The sequence below is a fragment of the Prinia subflava genome, chromosome 9, assembly GCF_021018805.1.
Source record: "Prinia subflava isolate CZ2003 ecotype Zambia chromosome 9, Cam_Psub_1.2, whole genome shotgun sequence".
In the NCBI taxonomy this organism is placed as follows: Eukaryota; Metazoa; Chordata; class Aves; order Passeriformes; family Cisticolidae; genus Prinia; species Prinia subflava.
Genome location: NC_086255.1, coordinates 19,228,132 through 19,249,603, shown reverse-complemented (window position 1 = coordinate 19,249,603; position 21,472 = coordinate 19,228,132). Strand labels below are relative to the sequence as shown.

Sequence of the window (21,472 nt, the reverse complement as noted above, 5' to 3'; positions counted from 1 at the left end):
ATAAAATAGAAAAGAGAAAAAAATACAAAAGCAAACAAAACCAAGAGTGACCCTGATTCATGTCTTGGCAGAGAGATGGGATATGCAAAAGAAGGGAATTACTCAGCATCTTAGATACCCTTCCTTTTTCAACTGCTGGGAAGAGTTTGTTCTCAGAGAAGACCCTGTCTCTGCCACAGATAAACATGGTCCTCACATTGGATGGGTTCACTACTCTTGGAGAGGGTGCAGTTGTTGATGATCACAGTTTAGTTGCTGATGATCACAGAGATCTCTGTGTCTTAACTGATCTTTTGGCCATGCTGGGTCCATGCCATCAAATGCTTTAAAGATCAGGATTCAAGCTTGAATCTGGCTTGGCTTTCATGCCAAAAGATGGCCTAGAGAGCAGAGGTCGGTTTGATGCACTTGTGGCAGCCAGGGCTCCCACTGCAGCATGCTCTTCTAGTTGGCATTTGACAATCACTGTGGGCTTCATGCCCAGGTGTATCACGTAGCTGTAGTCTCGCCAAGAAGTGACAAAGATATGACTAATTGAGCCCAGCTTGCTCCTGCCACAAAGGCATGGCTTGCCTTGGCCAAGAAGAGACAATGAAAACATTACACTGGGAAGTTCACTGTGGGAGTTTGATGTCACTGGGAAGTGCAGGAGTGTTCTGGAGACATAGGCTAAGGTGAACAGCCGGCAGGGTATTTTAGATTTAGGAGTCTGCTCTGCAGCTTTAATATTGTACTTGGTATAGTTTGTACAGTTTTTAATAGTTTGTGTAGTTTCCAGAGAAGTGTTTTAAAGTGTTTTAATTGTTTCTGCAACAGCAGCTCTGTTGTTTCAGTTGTAGGTCCTGACTTGGATGCAGGTCATGTCAGATGCTGCACATCAGTTTTCCTTTGGAGATCCTTCAGCTGGCTTTGGGCTAATTTCCACCTGAGCTTGCTCTGGAAAGGAGCAACTGCTTAGAAACACTGTGTGCTGCACACTTTCAGTAATGGTTTTGGGGTGCCTAACGCTGGGGAGAGTGGCTGCACATAGTTTCTAGCCATGACAACTGCTTGTACCTTCTGAGAAAGTCCATCTTTCTGCCCTTTTGTTTAGAGACCTTACTACGCCTCTGAGAAGCAGCAAAAGCCTCCAAGAGGAGGGGAGGAAGTTTAATCTCTCTCAGACTACTTGACCTGCTGGAAAATCTCTGTATTACAAGTGCCCATGGATCTGATAACTGTGCTCTGTAGATAATCATGAGCTGGTAGTGCCTGAGCCAGACTAATGGACTGTACAAGGCTGGTGCAGATTGCAGAGGTGCAGGTGGTTGGCAGCATGGATCTCTGACACTCTCAACAAAGGCAAGCAGTTGGTGTGACATGGAGACATTGCTCTTTGCAAGGGGCTGGCTGCTCAGATGCCTCAGATAAAAGCAGGTGAGCTGACCAAGTACCTGGGAAAGGCCTGAGGGGATGATTGTCAGAGTTTGGTGAGTTTGCAGCCCTTCCATATGCTTCTTGCGGGCTAAGGAAAAATACTCAATACAGAAGCTGCTGAAAAGCTGAATCTTTGCAGTAAAGATAAAGCCAAGTTTTCCTGACCAGATAGCAGGAATCTGGGAATTTGCACAGACTGCTTGTCTGATCTTTGGTTTCATGGTACCATGTTGCAAATAAGATCTGGTGCATTATCTTGGAAATAAAGGGACTGGGGACTATCCTGTATGCTGGTCCTACACCTGGATCTTTTGGTGTAGAGTGCTCCCACTTGCCCACATGTGTCCATTGCTGTGCACCACTCACTTCAAACACTGCTAGATCATGCACTCCAGGCAACCCAGGTTTCCTCACTGCTGCCAAGCTGGGGACGTTGGTGCCACACTGTCACATCAGCAGGATTTTCTGTGCAGCCAGGGTGGTGCTGGGCTGTCTGAGGGCTGACTAACGCAGTGCTGTAGTGCGAGTGAGTGAACTCTCCTCCACAGGCAGTGTGGGGCCATACCACATTGTTTTTCTCTCCAGACAATGCAGTGCTGGATTCTAAGTAAAAATGCAAAGCACATTGCAATGTTTGCTCTTTATTAATGCACTAAGATGCATTTGGGTAAAGCAGAAGGCTCCTGCCTGGCTTGGTTTCAAGCTCCGTGACAGGCTTCCATAAATAACACCTTAGCAGGGTCCAATACACCAGATCTGACTGGGTGGGAGCCTGAGTTACACAGTGAGCACTGGAAGGGGCAAGAAGGCATGGAAGGGGGTCCAGACCCCTTCTTGGCAGGTCAGGCAGGCTTGACAAACCTGGACTGAGCTGCAAGGTGTACAGTGGCTAAGCCAGCACCTGAAATCCCCTTTCCAGAGCAGGCAGCAGATGGATGGAGCAGCAGATGAACTCCTGTGGATTTCAAAATGTCTGGCAAATACCACCAGGCTGATAGCATCTGCTAGAGTGGGGCAAAAGGGAAGGAGAAAGCACTAGCAACTAATTTGCTTGTTCTACAAACAAGCAGATTCATTCATTGCCTAGGTGGCATATGAAATCTGGGCTCAGTGAGTATTTGACTGTTTTATAGCTGAGAAATTCAAGATGAATTGCATGTATCATGGCTGTTAGCAGAGGCTGGAGAAATACATCTTAGCATCTGAGCCTATGGCTAGACCACTGGGGCATGCTCCTTCTTGTTTCACCTCTAGGGAATGTGGCTGCTTAACGCAATTACAGCTTAAATTTCCAAATCCAAAGACTTCCTGCATGCTGCCAGGCAAAGCCCAGCTACAGAAGGTCCCCTGGCGGTGTCAGAGCTGGGAGGTAATGGCAGTTTCAATGTAAGATATGTTGAATCTCAATCAGTCTGACAGCTAATGATACATGAAAATACCTGGCCATTTTTTAGGGCGGCATTGGGGTCAGCCTCAGATATCCCTTTGGCTGGCCAGGGAACAGTCCTGTTGGATGTTCCCCTGAGCCTTTGTCTGAGAACTTTCCTCAGCCACACTGTGGTAGATGAAGTTGTGATTAAAAGTGAATTAATACTTTTTGACCTTTTCACCTTTCTGTTGGCTCCAGTGATTTGTGTTTTCCCTACAGAGTGTAAGATTTTGGGGTAGCTGTTGCTTTGACAACTCTTAACACCTGTCACAAGCGATCCCCAGGCTGACATGATCGAAGATCCTAGAGCTGTAAAACTGTAAGGTAACTGCAAGGACCTTCTGTCCTCTGTCCCAAGTTCAATGGGTGGAGGCTTAAACAAGTAGTGACCCCTGCAAATTTCTGCCTTTAAGCACACCGCATAGATACTGGAGCATAGACATAGAAAGCGCTTGAGAAGGTGGGAGCAGCACCAAGAATTCATTTTGCCAAGCACTGTAATAGCTACAAAGCTGTGATTGTTTCTGCTGCAAACAGCAGATTAATGAAGTGGCTTCATAGAGCAGTTAAACTCCATGGTGGTCTCTGTCTGCCAGGCTCGTTGGGCTGGATGAGCTAAGGCTGCAGCTCGTGGTTTGCAGCCCAGCTTGAGCACGGAATCAGTTGTGTTCAGGTTTGAGAAGAGGTACTGGGGAGCAGGACTGCAGAGAAGGGAGAAGCGGCGTGTGCTCCTCTGGGCGCTGTCGTGCGCCGTCTCCTACCAGCTGCACTCTGTGCTTTGTTCAGTTGCATTCTCCTGCTCGCTCACGGGAAACAGCAGAGCTACGACACAAGGAGGTGTTCAGGAGAGAACAGAACGGTTGCAGGGGATCATCTCCCAGACGGCTTCAGCGGAGGAGCTGCAAGAAGCTGTAGAGCAAGTTGGGAAATACTCGCGAAACACGGCGGAGAGGCACTGCTTCCCTTCGGGGCTGTGCAGCCCCGGCGCTGACACCCACAGCCGCACACCCTTCGCTCGGGGCTGTGCAGCCCCGGCGCTGACACCCACAGCCGCACACCCTTCGCTCGGGGCTGCGCAGCCCCGGCGCTGACACCCACAGCCGCACATCCTTCGCTCGGGGCGGCCCCGACTCCCCACACGCCCCGGGGAGCGGCTCGGAGAGCCCCGGCCCACAATGCTTTGCGAGGACAGCCCTCCCGCCGGCTTCCGCCCGGCCACCCGGGCTGCGCCCGCTCAGGCGCGGCTGCGGCGCAGCACCGCACCGCGATTGGCCAGCGGCTCTGCTGGTTCCACCCTCTCGCCTCTCATTGGCTCTCCGCCGCTGTCACCGTAGGGCCCGCCTCCTCCGGTGGCAGAGCGTGTTCCCATTGGGCTCCGCGGGGAGCTGCGCGGCGCATCGTGCGCGGGTTGGCTGCCCGGGCTGTCCGTCTGCGCAGTAACCAGGCAGCGGGTCACGGTGCACCGGTTTCCACGTCAGTGCGAGGGAGCGGGGCCGGTGTCCCTGCCCGTGCCCCGCGGACCCCGCGCTCCGCGGCCTCGCCTCCGCCGCCGCCGGCAGGGAGGGGCGGACAGGGGGCGAGCTGAGCCCTCCCGCCCGCGGTGCCGCTCGCCCGCCCGGTTATGTGAAGCGGCCGCCGCCGCGGGGAGCTGGCGCCGCCATTTTGGATGCGGGGGTCAGTGCCGGGCAGCGACCGCCTGTCGCGATACTGTCGCGACGTGGGGGCGGACGGGAGGGAAGCGGCGGCGGGGGAACCTTGCGCGGCCAGCGGGGGGCGGGGACGGGACCGGGGCAGCCCCGGGGGCCGGGCGCGGGTGGGGGCGGCAGCCGCCCCTCCGGCCGGCCGGGACTGACACGCGTGGCCGTGCCCACGGGGCGGAGGGCCCGCCTGGCAGCGGGAAGAGCGGGGTCAGGGCTCTGGAGGGAGCTGCAGGGTGGGCTCTGCACCTGCACTGGCGTCCGCTGCCCTGCGCCACGGCGGCTTGCTGCTTGACATCGCTGGAGACAGGCTTGTCCTGGCATATGGTCAGCTCCCGACTGTTGCAGGGGAAAGCTCAGAGCTCTATGTTTTGAGTTGATGCGGGGGCATGTTTCATAGTTTCAACAGTATGAAATAATTGGAAGAAGGAAAATGCCCCTCACTATAATAATCTCAGGTTTCATTTTTACTATGCAGTTTTGATAGGTAAATGCGACTTGCCTTTCTTTCCTTGGTTCCCAGGCCCAGCCTCGCTGTTGCAGCTGAATGTGGAGGCTTGCAGAGAAGCTTGTCCCTCTCTTCCTTTCTAATGTGCCACCCCTACCATGTTGCTGCTGCTTATCTTTTAAAGGGCATTCTTAAATGCCCAGAATTGCAATAAATGCCCAGGACCACACAGTTCCTTTCCATACTTACAAATTATTGCTTTGCATCACTTTTGTCCAGGCATTAGGAACTAGCCTTTGGAGAAACATCCTGACTTCTCTGAACTTGTGCTGCCTGTGATGCTTTCTGTGGCACAGTTATTGCTTGAAAAACCTAAGCAAATTAAATTTCTGTACCTTCCATGTGAGGTTTAGGAGGAAAAAAAGGAGCTTTCTGATTGCCAGTTGATCTTCTGGGAAACAAAGTTGGCTGTGAGATTGTCAGGAGTTGTTTGTGATTCATTATGTTCTGTTTTGGTAGCAGTGTATTGTATCAGGACTCTGGTGGCCAAATCTAGGTCAGAGGCTATCTAGATTATTCCTGCATTGTCATAAACAGTAAAAATTTAGGTCAACAGAAGCTTACTTTGAAATATTACCTTTCTATGTTGTGGTTGTGTTGATTATTGGAGTAGTGTCACTGGGTTTAAATCAGGTGCCATAGCTGAGGGCTAAAGTTGATGATAGGAAGAAGTGACCTGATAGAAGTCTGCCAGACCTTGTTGTTTCTGATGCTAACTCTTGCTTGTTTCCAGAAGAATTGCAGACATTTTGCAGCAGAAGAGGGAGTGTTTCATAAAACTGTACCCAAGACTTCCTGTGGTAATACTAGGAATAATTTGGCTTCCTATCTATTGAGATGTGTTGGGCTAACACGTTCCAAGGTTGAGAAATGGAGTGTTCAGTGCATGTGTGAAATAACATTTGCAGGTGTAACTCTTGCCGGTGTTTTTGTATGAAGATTCTACGTGTGTTGCTATTTCACAAGTCTCAGAATAGTGATAATTATTATTATTATACATAGAACACTGTTGAAAGTCTTGACAACATTATAAATACGAACTTTTGTTCTTTTATGACATGATTAGGCATCAGCCTTTTCCCACTTAGTGTTCCCAATGCTGTTATCAGTGAGGCTGTGAAAGTGAACAGCCTCCCTTCTTCTCGTGGTGGCCCGGGCTCCTTGTTGCCTTGGTTTGAGGCTGTCCTCTTCACTGTGCTGCCTGCTGAACTTCTGTGCAGGAGCATATCTGAGGAGTAGTCTGCAGTTAAAAGCAGATGTGTGAATCTGTCTTGACAAAGAAACAGGAGTTTATATACAACTAACTGAAGGGTTAAGGAGCTAAAAAGCATTCAAAATTTAATATGTACCTTTCTTTGTTTTTTTCTTTTCCCTAACTTAAGACCACAGAACTGAATCCATTTGTTTCTGTATTGAGCCTGCTATCTTTTTGTGTTTGAATAAGATTTTTTTGCAAGAAAGGCATTTATTCTTGATTTGAGATCAAGAGGTATTGAAACAAAACCTCTACTAGGGAGGGTGTTTCAATTTTTTAAAATTATCTACGATATTAGTTCTGTTAACCTGTTCAATGCTTTTGCAATATCCCATTCTTCAGACCCTGCCTTTGTAACATTAAGCCTGAATTCAGGTTAACATTTTTTTCTTCTCTAAGCTGAACAAATGTCTAGTGGCTTTGCTTGACTCCCACCATGCTCTTATAAACCCAGCTGATCATTCAGTGCTGGTCTGGTAAATCATGTAACTTTTTTTCTCTGCTGCTTCACACCATTCTTTAGATACAGGCCATCTATACTGAGCTCTCAAGTGTGATCAGTTATTGCTTGTGGTGATGCTACAGTTGAAGGAACATGTACAGAAATTATCTAATCATTTAAAAGGGGGTAGCCTTTGGGAAGTTTAGCCATCACTGGAAATAAACGTTTAAGTTTTTGCAGGGGTGGATGATTCTTAGCTTACAAGGTACATATCTGTGAAAATAGTTGTTTCTCTTTCCTGCTCACTCTGTAGTTATTTTCTGTTTGCTTCTCCAACATGAAGTTGCAAAGGTCCTTTGCATAAGTGAGGCTATTTGGCTTTATGGTTTACTTTGGAATGTGTGTATGCTATTGCTTGGTTAGCTGCAAGCTTAAATATAAAGCAGTATTTCCCTCCATCTCTACCCACTGTTGGTGGGGAAGTGAGCTCTATGTCTGATGTTCAGAGTCTGAGTGTGAATTTGCATCCCTAGCATGATAGGTTGTTTCAGTTGCACTGGTCAGGTGGGTTTGTTGGTGTGCATAAAGTGTATTTTTGTGCTTTTGAGTAAAGTTATATTTAATGGAATCTGCAGTGGGGAAAGGAGTGTATTTTCATTGAGTCTTCTCAGACAGTTGGCAATGAAATACTGCCCTAAGATTTGCAGGGTTTTAGTATGTCAGGAGAGCCCTGCCAAGTAATGAGTTTTTGCACCCTTCCTTGAAAGGATCAGGTGAAAAGGAAAAGGTGTGTATTGGAGGTTTTTGTCTATTTTCTTCATATTTTGCTACTTGCAGTTAGCTGGGCATTTTTAGTCTTCTACATTCAGGAGAGATGGAGTTTAAGAAACTTTTTATTTAATTGTTTACTGTTAAAAATAAGGGAGAAGAAATAGAAGTCTTACAAGCAGATTCAATATATGCAGAACAGCATTTAAGCTTTGGCATCACTTTAAATACTGTCAAAACTATTGAGTATCTATATGTGCAAGGTTTGTAATATGTCTGTCTGGTATTTACATGCTTTTTGAAATAATGTTTCCATGCTAAATGCCTGGAATGGTGCTACACATTTTACATGTTCAGTACTGTTTTGAAACAGTGAAGACAGGAAAAGCTTAGGTTTGACAAATATGAATGTATATAGTATTTCCTCAGAGGTACTTCCTTGGACTAGAATTTTGAGCCCTGAAACTGCTGATGTAGAAATACGGAGAATAATGGAATTACTGAAAGAAAGAAATAAATAAGCAAGGAACTTTACATGAAGGAGAAATCTCCCATTCATGACTCGTAGTAAAGCAAGGACAACAGAGTGAAATAGAAGAATTCTGATCAATGGTATTTCAATGCAATCATATGAATAATGTATGGAATAATTTACTATTGAGGATGGGAACATCTCTCAAGCATTAGCCACATGAGTAGGAAGTGTATTGGAGGTTCTCTTATATATAGCTGTGGAGGAAGGATATAAACCTTTGTTCTTCAAGGCACAAGCAAATTACTTGGAAGCACTATTTGTCATGACTGCTCTTAAAAAATACGTTTGCCTTTGCTCTTAAATTATTGTCTTACACCTTGGAATACCATTATGTATAATTCATTTAATGAAATAAGCAATTTTGCCATATAATTATTCATTTTATTGCAAACATCTGAAAAAACGAAGCAACAAATCTGATACTTTTGATGAGGTATCTTTCTATAATACTTTGCTTTCTTTCCATTATTTATGGAGTCCTGAAGCAAATTAGCCTCTTTCATTCAGAGGATAGTTGTGTATTTGAAGCATTGTTGATAATTCAGACATGTTAATTAACATGGAGCCTGACAGATCCAGGATATATGTTCTGAAATTTCTGTGGTGATCTTTCTGAGGTCTTCAGGAATCCACCAAAACCACTTCCTTCCAGCTTTGCTTTTGTTACATGGGCAAAAATCCTTCTCATACGTGCTTTATTACCCCCTGCCTTCCCTTCCCAGCTGAGTCCTTTAAATGAGCCTGTCAGATTTGAAAGTGTTACAATCAGTGTTTCACCTGTTTCCAACCTTTTGCTTCCCTGTTGTGATTTCAAACTGGAGTCCTCATTTTCCTTTTGTTCTTCTGAAAAAGTCTCATTATTTGGCTACCATACCACTAAATCCGTCTCATTTACAGACATGGTGTCCTCTGACTCTTTGGGCTCTTTGTAAGTCCTGTTTATTGTTTATAAACATTTGTGTCTGTTCATCCCCCTTCATTCTTACTTCCTCATGCTTGACTGTATCTGGGCTACAGCTAGTATAAAGAGAACAGTAGTTTCCTTTTCTTTTCCTCAGACTATTACAGATCTTTCTTGCTTTTAATTTTTTCCCCTATTCTGCCTCTTTCTGGGTGCATCAGTTTAAGTTTTTTCCCTGAAAGACCTCAAACTATGGGAGAGTGTCTGCCTTTAGCTTTCTCACTTTTTCTCCCTGTGTTCCATCCAGTTTTGTCTCTAGTTTTGCTTTTTTCTTTGTAGGGTTTTACTCACATCTTTTTTACTTTCCTGCTTTCTTGAAAGCTTTGTTTTGTGAAGCAAGTGTGAAATCAATGTCTGTTATAAATTGCTTTATTTTGTCAATATTTTGAGTCCCAAAGAGATTTGCTCTGTCCATCCTATTCAACCCACTGATGCGTATTTAAGAGAATACAAGGTTTGTGTTCCATGTAGGGCTGCAGGAATTTGCATAAATCCTGGAGATGCATGTGTTACTGCATTGCCATGTCTGTCCTGGTACCCCAACACTTTATCTTTCTGTGAACTTACATAGACGAGAAAAAAAATGAGGAATATGCCTTGGCAAAGTGATCTCTTGCATTACAAAGATCCTCTTAGAACTGTCTGCTCTCATGGTTTTGAAAACACACTATGGAAAAGTGTCTTCTTTTGATAAAATACTTACGTTTGTTACATGTAATAAGTTGTATTTTGTAAATGCGCTAAACAAATCTGAGACTTACTTGCATCACTGCGGCCTTCTCTTGGTTAGAGTCAACTTCATTTCATCTGAGGAAGACAATTACTGAGAGAGGCTAGAGATTAATTAGAATTACCTTTATTTTCAGAATTGTCAGGATGGTGGATAAGAACATTTACATTGTACAAGGTGAAATCAACGCAGTGGTGGGAGCCATAAAGCGGAATGCCCGATGGAGCACTCACACACATCTGGTAAGTTGTCTTGAATTGTTGCCATATGTTGCAGTAGGTAGAAACTCCTATGGCAGAAACCACCTGGCTGTGGAAAAGTACCTCAGCTTTTTCTAGCACTTATTATAGTACTTTTGTAAGTAAAGTTGGAATAACTTTCTGTATTGTTTACATTGTTTTTTGGCTTCTCATGTGCCAGTGACTGCAAAAGCTGCAAAGCTGGACGTCTTCTACCTTTTTATCCTGTAAATCTGGAAACCCCACATTGTGTTCTGTGTGGGAATCATCTCATTTAGACTTTTATCACCAGGGATGTCATGGATTTTGCATATATGGTTTTATTTTATTTAGCACAATGTCTTTATGTATCTTTTGTACCGTCTTGGTGAAGACAATCTTCATCATGAAAGCTATGAAATAAAAATTGAGGAAGTCATTATATATATTTTTAAATTTTTCATGTGATATAGTATCTGTTTTCAGCTGTTTTGTTGCTGCCATCTATATTCCTGACTAAAAGGTATTAGTAGTTTCAGACTTGCTTTGGTAAAAAGCCTAAACACAGTGTTTCTGAGTGTAGCCGTGCTTTGGTGTGTTTATGGCTCCGCAGTGTGAAGGTGTGGCTGTGGTACCCTGTATCAGCGGTGCCCTCTGGAATGTGCCATGAGCAGCAGGTGGCTGCCATCCAGCACAAGCGGTGTCAGTTTGTCCAAGGGCAGGGCCCTTTCTCTTTCCAGCAGGCGTTTCTTCATTAGAGCTCGCGGCCTCTCCGTTTGAGCTGTGGGTGCGGCTGCACTCAGCTTGGAGAAACTGCTGCTCCTTCTTATTTTAATATCATAAAGATAGACTAAGGCTAAAGGATGCAGCTAATTCATATAAATATTGCACTGTGATTCTTTCTCTAAGTTATTTTAATGGCATAAAATGTCATTGTATTTCTGTTCCCATTACAATCTGCATAGATTAACATTATAGCAAATCCAGATGAGCCATTTCAATATGGTGTGAGTTAGATTTGCTGTGAAATTTATTGAACAGCAGAAGGCTCATCAGAAATACTTCTAAGGACAATAAAACCAAACCAGAATGCTCAGTCTTGGACCTGTGCTTTGACGCTTGAGCCGTATGATACTGGGGAGCACTGGCAGGAAAATAAAAATGCTTCTCTTAGATTTGATGGTGTAAACATGCTGACAGTGATAAACTCTAACCACAGCACTTCTGTGAATGTGATGGTGAGGTCTTTAACAGACCCATTATTCAGATTTGTCTGCAGGAATATTTTGCCTAATTAATACTTACTTCTTATATATTACCTATAGGATGAAGAAAGGGATCCCCTGCTGCATAGCTTCAGCCACCTAAAAGAAGTGCTGAATAATATAACAGGTAAGCTTCTACAGGAATCAGCAGCTGTGTGCAGCTGCTAGGGTATATGCAAATAAATGTACAGGTGTACTTATTTGTCTTATTTACTATCTAGAAGTAATTTATTGAAGAAGAAGAAAAGAGGAAATATGCATATACTTTTGGGCAAATTATGCCAATGTAAGCTAGCACAGAAATGCCACTGCTGTCACTGTCTATAGGGATAGCTATATGTGTGTATGTAAATATATTTTTGTGTGTGTATGCACACACGTATTCTTGTTAAGATGCATGTTTCTTTGATATACTGAAGCTTGTTGTAATATATGAAATGTGTATTATCATGTATAGCTTTTTTGTGATTTGTTTATGCCTTCTGATCTGTGAGTGATGGAAAAAATCTGCTTAGAAAGTGGTTTCTGTCTTTTTTTCCCTCACATTCTTTGGTTTGTTAGCTTTCATCATGTGTTATCATGTAATAAGTGAAGCACAGACCTCTGTTTCTATTTGAGTCTCTTGGATTTTAAGTGAAAGACTGACTTTGTGATCACCTGCACTGAAGGAAACTGGAAATCTATATTGATTAGAGAAATAGAACACAAGGCTATGGTGTGTATTCTGACCATTGCTTTTCTCACAACTCATCTTTCTCCCCCTCCCCCAACATTTTCTGGTTTTGTAGTTTCAGGAGTGATTGTTTAAGTGTAACCCAAGTATCTGTTGAGAGTCTGAAGGTGAAGCTAATCCTAAACTCCATATGGCATTCTGCATGTTCTTGCCAGGATTTTTCTTACTGATTGTAGTATTTGAAAGTAAACTTCAGTTCTGGTCCCTTTATTACAGTGCACTCAGAACTGCACTCAACCTTAGTTTGAGATGGACCTTTTGCATTTCTAACTGTGAAGCATGCTTATTCTTGCATCAGTGCTGAGTCTGGAATCCCATTAAAAGTGTGTTGCCTGGAAGCATGGTAGTGCTGCTTCCAGGTGATGATTACAAGAGGTGCTGAGGACACGTGCCAGTTCTAAACTTTTATTCCATCCTCTTTTGTGTCTGCCTGTAAGTGTAATGCTTTGCTTTTCTTTGCCAGGTTAACTTCTCTGGTTGTAAGCAGGATTTTTCTGTCACACCATGACATCTTAGGGAACTCCTGAACAGTTTGCATTTCTGGATAGTGTCTTTGTTCTGGATGTTGTGCTTGTACCTGGACTACATGACAGTCTGGATTTGTGGGTTCTTTTGTAAGCTCATCCACCTTCTGTAAGATATGTGTGCAGTCACCAAAAATGTATCGGGAGGAAATTTTACTTTTCTCCCTTCTATGAGATAATTTTTTTTTCTTAAATAAGCTTCCTGAAGTTCTTTGCCATTATTGCAAATATCTCTTCTCATCAGCAAGAGCAGGGATTGTCAGGATGCTCAAATAAATGCAGTATAAGTAAATGTCAGGGACTGGCCATTTATCTAGAGCAGCTAGGTAAAACATGCTGTTGGCTTGTTGGGGAAAAAATGCAAGTTCACTATCTGCTTACGTTAGAGAAAGCAAAGTTTAATGTACTGAGAGATTCAGATCTCCCTTTGTATTAGTCATCATATCAGTGTGGTTCCTGCTGAGATAATAATTGCTTATGTATGGGGATGATAGCATGTTGGTTTAACTACACGGGATTCTTTTATACAGGTAATTTCAGCTGCAGTGACTGCTATTTACTGACTTGTGTCTTGAGATGAGACATCATTGCTGTGCTCCATCTTTTTTCCATTTTAGACATGGACTTGTTCCCAAGCAATACTTTGAATGATACAGAGTCTCCTGCATCATCTTCCAGGCAATCAAAAGTCTAGTCCCCAGCATTGCGGGTTTTTGGTGATTTTTTTTCTCTAGACCTTCCTTTCATGTCTCTTTCATTAGCTCATGGAAACGCATTGCTTTTATATTTAAATTTATTCAAGCTGTAATCTTTGACATTTGAGTTAGCTTTTAGTACAATTTTGCATTTATAGTAATATATATTATGTATTTTCTCAATCCCCCAAGAACCCATTTTAATCTGTTCCGGATGCAAATTTCAGGCTGCCTTGTCCCATCTCCCCTCTTGCTCTCTCCCTCCCTTCCCCTCCCCCATGGAGCATGTTTGATCAGGTGTGGCAGGAATATCCACTGTCAAGCTGCGCCCTTTATATTAGTCAATATTATCCTTCCTTCCCTCCCACTCCCTTCATTCTCCTCTGGGCTTTACCAGTTGATTTATAATTTTGGAATTCTCATCGGAGTCTGTAATACAGTTTGTTCATTATTTAACCAAAACCTGTTTAATGAGCAAAGAGAGGCTATGTAAATGTTAGGCATGTTGCAGTGGAGTACCTTTTGTTCTCCTCTGAGCTAGTGGGTATTAACTCTGTCATGACTGTGATGCTGAAATACCCTGGTCAAGGGTATAAAGATGCACTGTATGCCCCCAGCAGCTAAAGATCCCTGTTTCAAGGTATTGCTCCTCAAGAGTAACTAAACTACATTCTGGAAAGCTTGCCTCCAACTGAGTATGGTACCCCATGCTGTTGTAACACCTCCGTGTGCTCTTGGAGGAAGCATGTAGAGAGGTGTGTTCCTCAGCACAAATAGTCCTGTGCTTATGGTAAGAGTAACTTCACTTCTACAGCTCAGCATACCTAGCTAAGGGCCTTGAACCTGAATTACATTTTGAAATTTCTCTTTAAAGTTCTGATAGATAAACTTCATTTCTGTGAGAATTTTACGTAGATTTATAAAAAGAGTTTAATAATTTGAAAGTGAACAGCGTGTCCACTCTGATCCACTGTCAGTTGATTTATTGGATACCATTTTTACATATTCATGGGCTGCATGTATTTTAGCTACTTTTGTTAGTGGTTGGCTGAAAAACAGAAAAGGAACATAGGGGTTTTGTTGTCTTGGGTGATGCACAAGTTAATCCTAGATAAATTTAATAGCTGAATGCTTACAATGCTAAGATGACCACAATAAGCTTAAGTGGGATGGCATGTCTCATATTTCTAGTGCTTAGAAAAAGCAGAAGGCAGTGTCCTGGATTATAACCATATGGAAGCAATGACTATCAAGCTTTCTCCATGCATGCCAAATTGAAATATAGCTACATTTTCAAAGGTTATTTTAAAACTGATGAAAATCTGTATTGCTACACGTTTGGATCTAGGGCCGCTGTCACCACAGTCTCCATCTGACTCTTTTTTAAAGTGAGCTGAGTACTGTGAAAAATATGTCTGGGTGTTGAAATATTTGTTCATTTTGTCAGTTTTGTTATGGATTCAGGTCACCAAAAGGAAGCTTATTTTTAATATCCAGTGATAACTGAGCGCTGTCTCTTTCAGGAGTGGTTCCAACTTAGGATGCTCTCTAGGTCAGCAGAGAAAGGTTTTATAACCACAAATAATTGGAAATATGAAGTAATTATAAGCCTGCTTTTCCATGATTTCATGAAGAGTGGGTTTCTTTAAATGCTTCTCTGGCTATTGAAGTCTTCAGACCATTCTGGTATGATGTAGAGGTAAGAGCAGATACTTCTGTAGTCATTCTTCTCATTACAGAATTTGTGCCTTGCTCTGACCAGGGAGATGAGTCAGTAACCAGGATTTTCGTGCCTGAAGTGCTGCCTACTGGTGTGTAGGATGGCTTTAGGACAGGAATGACTGGATACAACTGTCTTGTACAAGTCATGACTGCAGTGGGAGAAGTAGGTGTTTGTGGAAAGTGTGTGCATTGAGAGTCTATTTAAATAGGGTTTAAACTAGATAAACACACCTGTGAAGAGGTGCTTGTGTATATTTTAAGTCCATGAGTGCCAGACTGCAAGGTTTGAGTCCTTTTATCCTCTGGTGGTTCAGAGTTAGTGCATTTAAACAGAAGCTGCAAAGTAAGCTGTTAGAAGCACTCTGATTTCATGCACATTCATGACATTTTAAATGAATGCTTGTACAGTGGGTTCAGAAGAATCTTTTCATGGCTTATTTCAGACAAGAAGCTGCTGCAAATCTCCATCTTTAGAGGGTTGGCTGGGGCATTAAGAGCTGGCTAAAGGTCAAATGACTGTAACCGTAGGAGAAGCTTTGCCCAGTGTACTGACTTAATATACTTGTTACTGTAGCCATCAGTTTTGTGGTATGTAGACTTGATAGCACACTCACTTTCTCATGTCTGAGCTCTGTAAACTGTTTTTATGGAAAACCTGACAGTTGTATAAAACAATAAAGGAATTTTATCCTGATTTTGGATTAATGTCTGAACTTTTTCTGAAAGATCTAGTATTAAGAAGTGGTAAATTCATAGTAAATATAAATATGTGACATCTTCTCGATGCTGTTGGTTAGAATATCAGATGTTCATTCAAGTTAAGAAATCAGAAAAAGTGGTGTTAGGGTTTTTTGTAAAGGAGTGTAGGAATTAGGCTGTGTGAATTTGTGCTATGTAAAGTGTTGTGATGCTTATTGCTTTGCAAGTAACAGCAATACTGTATTTTATTTATTATTTAGATCTCGAGTTTCTGCTGGAAGTGCCTGAACTTACTGGCAAATAACAAATATGATGAACTGCATACTGTGCTATTTCTCCCATTGCTTTCATTGAAGGATAGAAATGTTATCTAGACCAGCCATTAAAAAAAAAAGCTTTTTTTCTGTTGCATGTCAGCTTCCTATCAACGATCTGGAGTGTTCACTGATCTTGTAGATCATGTCTGTTCTTGCGATAACTCAAAAAAAAGAAAGGGAATTTTTTTTTTAAATAACAGGTATCCATACGTGTTAACTTGGTATTTTTGAATACCAAGAAATTCAGGCTAACATTTAGCTTTTGTTGTGTTCTCTATGAATTTTTAAAGAAGAATGGAAAGGGTATAAGATAGAATAAGGCTTCTTCCATAGCTTTAACTTAGCCTCACTCTAATTAGTGGATGACAATACCATTTTAGTCTATATTGAATGACCTGATACTGTGTACAGAACTGGTAATTTATTTATCTTCATATTTTTTCTTACTGTAAGAAATAGGAATATTAAGGTACCAACTTAAATTCAATGCTTTGCTTGCAGGTTGAATCCAGACTTGAGTTTTACCAACTGTGTTTGGACAATACAGTAAAAATTGTCATTTTAAGAGCAAGTTTCTAGTCTAAATGAATGCACACATCCTCCCAACTGCACAGAAAATGTAAACCAATGCAGTATTTTTGCTTTGAAGCTGCAGGTGGTTCCAAATACTCTGAGTGAGCATCAAATTAATCAAATCACTGTGTTATGGCTGAGGTCTTTGAATCTTCCTGAAAGATATTTTTAGCATAGTTATTGATATTTTGGTTTAGATTTTCTTGGTGTTTTCTTGGAGAAATAATAAATCAGACTTTTCCTAGGTGCTTTTGTTAACCTTGTGCTTTACTTTCTAGGTGATCTTCCCAGAGTGGCACTGATGTGCTCTAAGAATTGTAGCTGCACTGCATCTGGGCTGGGAACTTCTCAAGCCCAAAATGAACACAAGCATTGTCATAATTTCACTTAAGATTTTGTTTACTTTCTGTATAAAGGCAGGAGGAGAAATGCCCTTGATGAAGAATAATTTGCACCAAGACAAGCACCATAGTCTTTTTCAAGACTTTTTTCTTGTGTACAGGACAGCATTTATGCAGAATGCGTGGGGAGTGGTGGTGTCACTGAGCTCTAATTGATTCTGTTGAATTGTACATTGAGCCCTTCATCACAGGCTACTGAATGAAATTAGAACCCCTGAGAAGGAGAAACTTGTCATTGACATATTTGTAACTAATACTGACAGACAGAAAGGGATAAACTGTGGTTGTGTAGAATCCTTAATTTGATAACTTTTTAGCTCTTGTGTTAATCTTCTGTTTTGTGTTTCTGAATAGTAAGAAACTTAATGAATAAAATTGAAAGAAGTGGAGTGAATCTCAGAATGTTTAGAGCAAAAAAACCCTAACCAAACTGGTAAGGTGGTCTTCACACCAGGTATTTCTGTATGTCTCCTGAAGTCCCTTATACAGTTCAGTCCCTTTGTGATTCCTCTTAAGCATCCTTTCAATACAGTTCTGAGTGCTAATGACTGGCAGGTACAGGCAGGAGATGGTGCTGTTGGAAGGAATTGTTTCCTGACCCCTAATCCTTAAGGACCCAAGGATTTAGATGGACAAGCACTCCTGGCTGTTGCTTGGAAGAGTTCCCACAGTAGGCTTGTTCTGTAACACCAGCCTTCTGTTCCTGCTGCAGGGCTGGGCTCTGAAGAGCTGCCACATGTGCATGGTGTGCAACTGACTCTCTCTTGTTCCACGCTTGTTGAGCAATTACTTTCCCACTTGTTGGGCACTCCATTATTTCCTTCAGTTACTGCTTCTGTGTGAAGTGGAGCCATGAAGGAAATGGCTTAATGGATGTACATTAGGGGACAATAAATTGCAGTTTCATTTGGTGGACAGGCAGTACCAGATGCTGCATGGAAGCTGAGGTTCCTCTTAAGTCAGCCATTGATGTTTTATATCGAGATTTTTTGATAGTGATGTTTTTGTTTGATGTTCAAGGGTAGTGAAAAGGAATTGTGCCCATTTGCATTATAGTAAAAACCCTCTGGAAGTAGGAGTACACATGAAATTGCTCAATTCTGCTAGCAGTTTACTAAGTATTTAGCTCTTCTGTTCTGTCACCTTCCTTCTTTTACCTGTCCTATTTCCTCACTCAGTGGATGCCGTCTAACCTGTTAAAAATATTGTCACAAAGGGGATTTATTTCAAAGAAGCAATAACTTGTGTCAGAAAGTGCAGGTGCATATTTATATAGTTGCATAATGTGTAATAGGACTGCCAAGAAGTGTTGATCGTGCATACACAAGAAGCATACTGAAGTATTCCTCATCTCAAAATCTGCAGTTTAAGAGGGTAGCAACAGAGAGAAATCACTGAGTATACAAAGTTGTTAAACACTTGAGGGTTTTTCTTAATTATTACCTCAATTGTTCCTTCAAACAGGCTGTTTTTGGCTGATCCCTAATATGGTTTATACCAAGGTGTGAGTTTGAAGGAGAGGTTTGAAAGAAGATACAATTGGGCAAAATGGCCTTTTCTTCAGGAGTAGTGCAGGGATCTGTGATGAAGTGCTGCTTCTCTCAGTGATTAGTGTGGAATAAGAAAGTCAGGAAGAAAAGAGGTAGAATGGCAGGAATTAAAGGTATGTGTAAATGTAGCAGACTAATGAAGAACATTGTTATTAAAATAGCAGATTGATTGGTTAAGGAACGTTGATAGTGAGGGGTGGCTTGCCTGTTAGAGGTAAACTTGCAGGACCTTTTTCTTTTTAAGGTAACTAGCTTTTTAGCTGTTTGAGTGTTGCAGAACACACTATTGTTGAAGGATTATTTTTTGTTTGTGCTTAGTCTAGAGGGTTTTTCTTTGCAATCAGAAAAAAAGTTAATCTTCCAATGGACGTCCTCATGGTAAGTTCTTAAAAAAATGTTGGATGGACAGTCAAGATGATATTAACTCAGTTGGTCAGAGCACGGTGCTGATAACACCAAGGTCGTGGGTCCATACAGGCCATTCACTCAAGCTGGACTTGATGCTTATTGTGGGTCCCTTTAAACTCAGAATAGTCTTTAATCAGTTGTCTTGCTTTTGTAATTTGTCTTTGGGAAATGATACAAGACAGCAGATGTGTCCAGGAAAGACATAAAACTGGTGCATAGTCCTAGGAAAACTCTGGTCATCTTTTAGATGACATGATTTTAACTTGCTTTTCAGCACTTTTCAGAGTTACAAAAAAAGTCAAAATGTGATGTATAAAGTCCGCAATAAAGCGGCTTGAAGATTGGGTCTGAGGTTTTGTGTTGGATTCTGAGGTGAGAGATCAAAGTGTCATGGATGAACTTTTATTGGTATCAACAGATACATTCTGAGTAATAACTTTGTGAGTGAATGGAAATCTGTTGTTTTGTTAAAAGAGTGAGGAAGGCTGAATAATTAAATGAATTAAATGAAAAAAATGAATGAAATATATGTAAATGTTTTAGGGGCAGTGAATCAGTACATTTCATCACAAAATTATAGGAGATAAAAAACGCATATTGAAAAGGAACATTTATCAATGGTCATTGTAGAAAAGGGATAGATCTACACTGATATTGTATGATGCACTGTATCCATCTGACTTGGAAATGGTACTGGAAGTGTTAAAACAACCTGCTCTTGCTTTGAGCTCCTAACTGGTAGATATTTCTTCTTTAATTGAAGAGCATGGATAGACATAGAATCCTCATCTGTTGAACTTCTTGAAGTTAATATATCTGTACTTTTTGCATGGTGCAGTTGTGAAGTTAAAACTTGTCAGTTCAAACCACTGTTGTGTTCAACATGTTGCGAAAGAAAAATCAGGTGTATAGTTTTGTGAGAGTTGAGGAATGGGTGAGACATTATTACAAAAACGCCCTAGTGTGAGATGAATAATAATGAAAAAGTAAAATATATTAATGAGAATTTGCACATCTGTGCCATAGAACTAAAGTTTGGGGTGAGACTGCCTTTAGCTGTCCTGTTAAAGTGAACAGATTGATAAACAGCTTATTCTAATGTATCTTGCACTGTAATTACAGTTACACAATTACAGTGCTCAAGGGGTGTACTTTATTACGTTTTTTTAGCTGAACATATTAAATTATCCACTGATGGTAGTTCTTTGATTATTTGAGCTCTAGCTATATCCTAATACAAGCACTTAAGCAGTTCTGTTTTCCAGTTCTGTCCTTGCAGTAACTCTGTTACTTGTAGACATGTTGAAGTAGTAAGTTAGAGAGTCTTTCAGAAAGTGTAAGCTGGTGCTAAGTGCTTGCATGACTTTAAATAATTCTCAAAGCTTGTGCTACTTTGAGATGAGATACTTCAAAACAGTGCTCTTCTCTTTTAATCACATTTAGCTTCATTGTGGGTGGAATTTTTTTTGTTCAGATGTGTCTTTGTGCCCTGTTACTTTTCATGAAATTGTAATTTTTCTTGATACAATGACAAAGTCTGTAAAGTGAATTAGATTGCACATAAAGCTTGATTAACTGCCTTGATACTTCAAGGGTCAAGTTGTAAATATCAGGAATTACTGAAACAAACAAAGATGTGGTTATTACCTTGACCATGGTGTACTGAAAGAGAATGGTCTGTTGGGTCTGGCTACAGCCTACGGGAGGAGCTTTATTTTAGAAATGAAACGAGTGGTGGTGGTAAAATATGGTTGCTTGTGTAAACATAGTTAGTAACTGCACTTAGCAGCTTAGATCTTCTTCAGAGTGAGATTAGACAGTTTATAGTGGCCTGTAGTAGTTTTATAATGAAAATCACTGTCATGAGAGCATCCAGGAGCCATCATTAGCTGATTTTCACTTCAGTCTGAGGTTTTCATGTTTTTCATTCAGAAGTACCATGTTTTTCTTTACATACTCAGCTCTTCTCTGTGTGAAAAAAAAGTGTTTTGACTGTCTGAAGTGCAAATATATTCAGTCAGATTTAAAATCTAACAAGCACAGTCAGATTTTACTTCTGTGCTTCCCTCTATTAAATACATTCTGCCTCAGCATGAGGTTAGCACTTCAGATGTGAACAGGCTGGTACAGGCAGAAGGAGAGCACAGTCCTGGGAATATTTACTTTGGTGGCATTGTTGATGATGAACATAAAGGTATAGAAAATACATGTGCTCAAGTATTTACCAGTCTGTTAAAATATGATCAACAGGAAGAGACTTTTTCAGTTGAAACAGAAGTACTAATTTAGATTTAGCAAAGAGATAAGTCCTAAACAACAGAATTTTCTGAAAGCATGTAACTTTTCTTTGTGTGATACAGGAGTCTGAATACTTTCATCATGAAAGCTTCTGTTTCTTAATGAAAAGGAAGAATAAGAGAAGAAACATCCATGTTTTGCAAATAAAAAAGTAGCACTTTCTTGGGGAAAAGGCTTTGCCAGGAGTGTTGGAAGCATAGGAGAGGAAGAAATAAAAATATTCAGACATTATAGAAAGCAATAGGATTCTAGCAGCAGCTGAATAGTAGTTCAAGAGTTGGAAAAAATAAAGAAATTTCAGAGAAAATAAATTGCAGAAGAAATGTAT

General features: G+C 41.4%; 1 protein-coding gene across 2 annotated transcripts in view; it reads left to right on the top strand.

The window, feature by feature from the left end:
• Positions 1–4,267: 4,267 nt before the first annotated feature.
• The window catches only part of GBF1 (golgi brefeldin A resistant guanine nucleotide exchange factor 1), a 101,173-nt gene continuing 83,968 nt past the window's right edge, over positions 4,268–21,472 (top strand). Inside the window, exons 1-3 of one of the 2 annotated variants that reach the window (XM_063405752.1) lie at positions 4,268–4,519; positions 9,878–9,983; positions 11,285–11,351. In XM_063405752.1, the coding sequence (XP_063261822.1) occupies positions 4,512–4,519; positions 9,878–9,983; positions 11,285–11,351 (181 nt within the window). In that variant the 5' untranslated portion in view covers positions 4,268–4,511. The remainder of the gene's footprint in view (positions 4,520–9,877; positions 9,984–11,284; positions 11,352–21,472) is intronic. The other variant, XM_063405753.1, reaches the window with a different exon arrangement.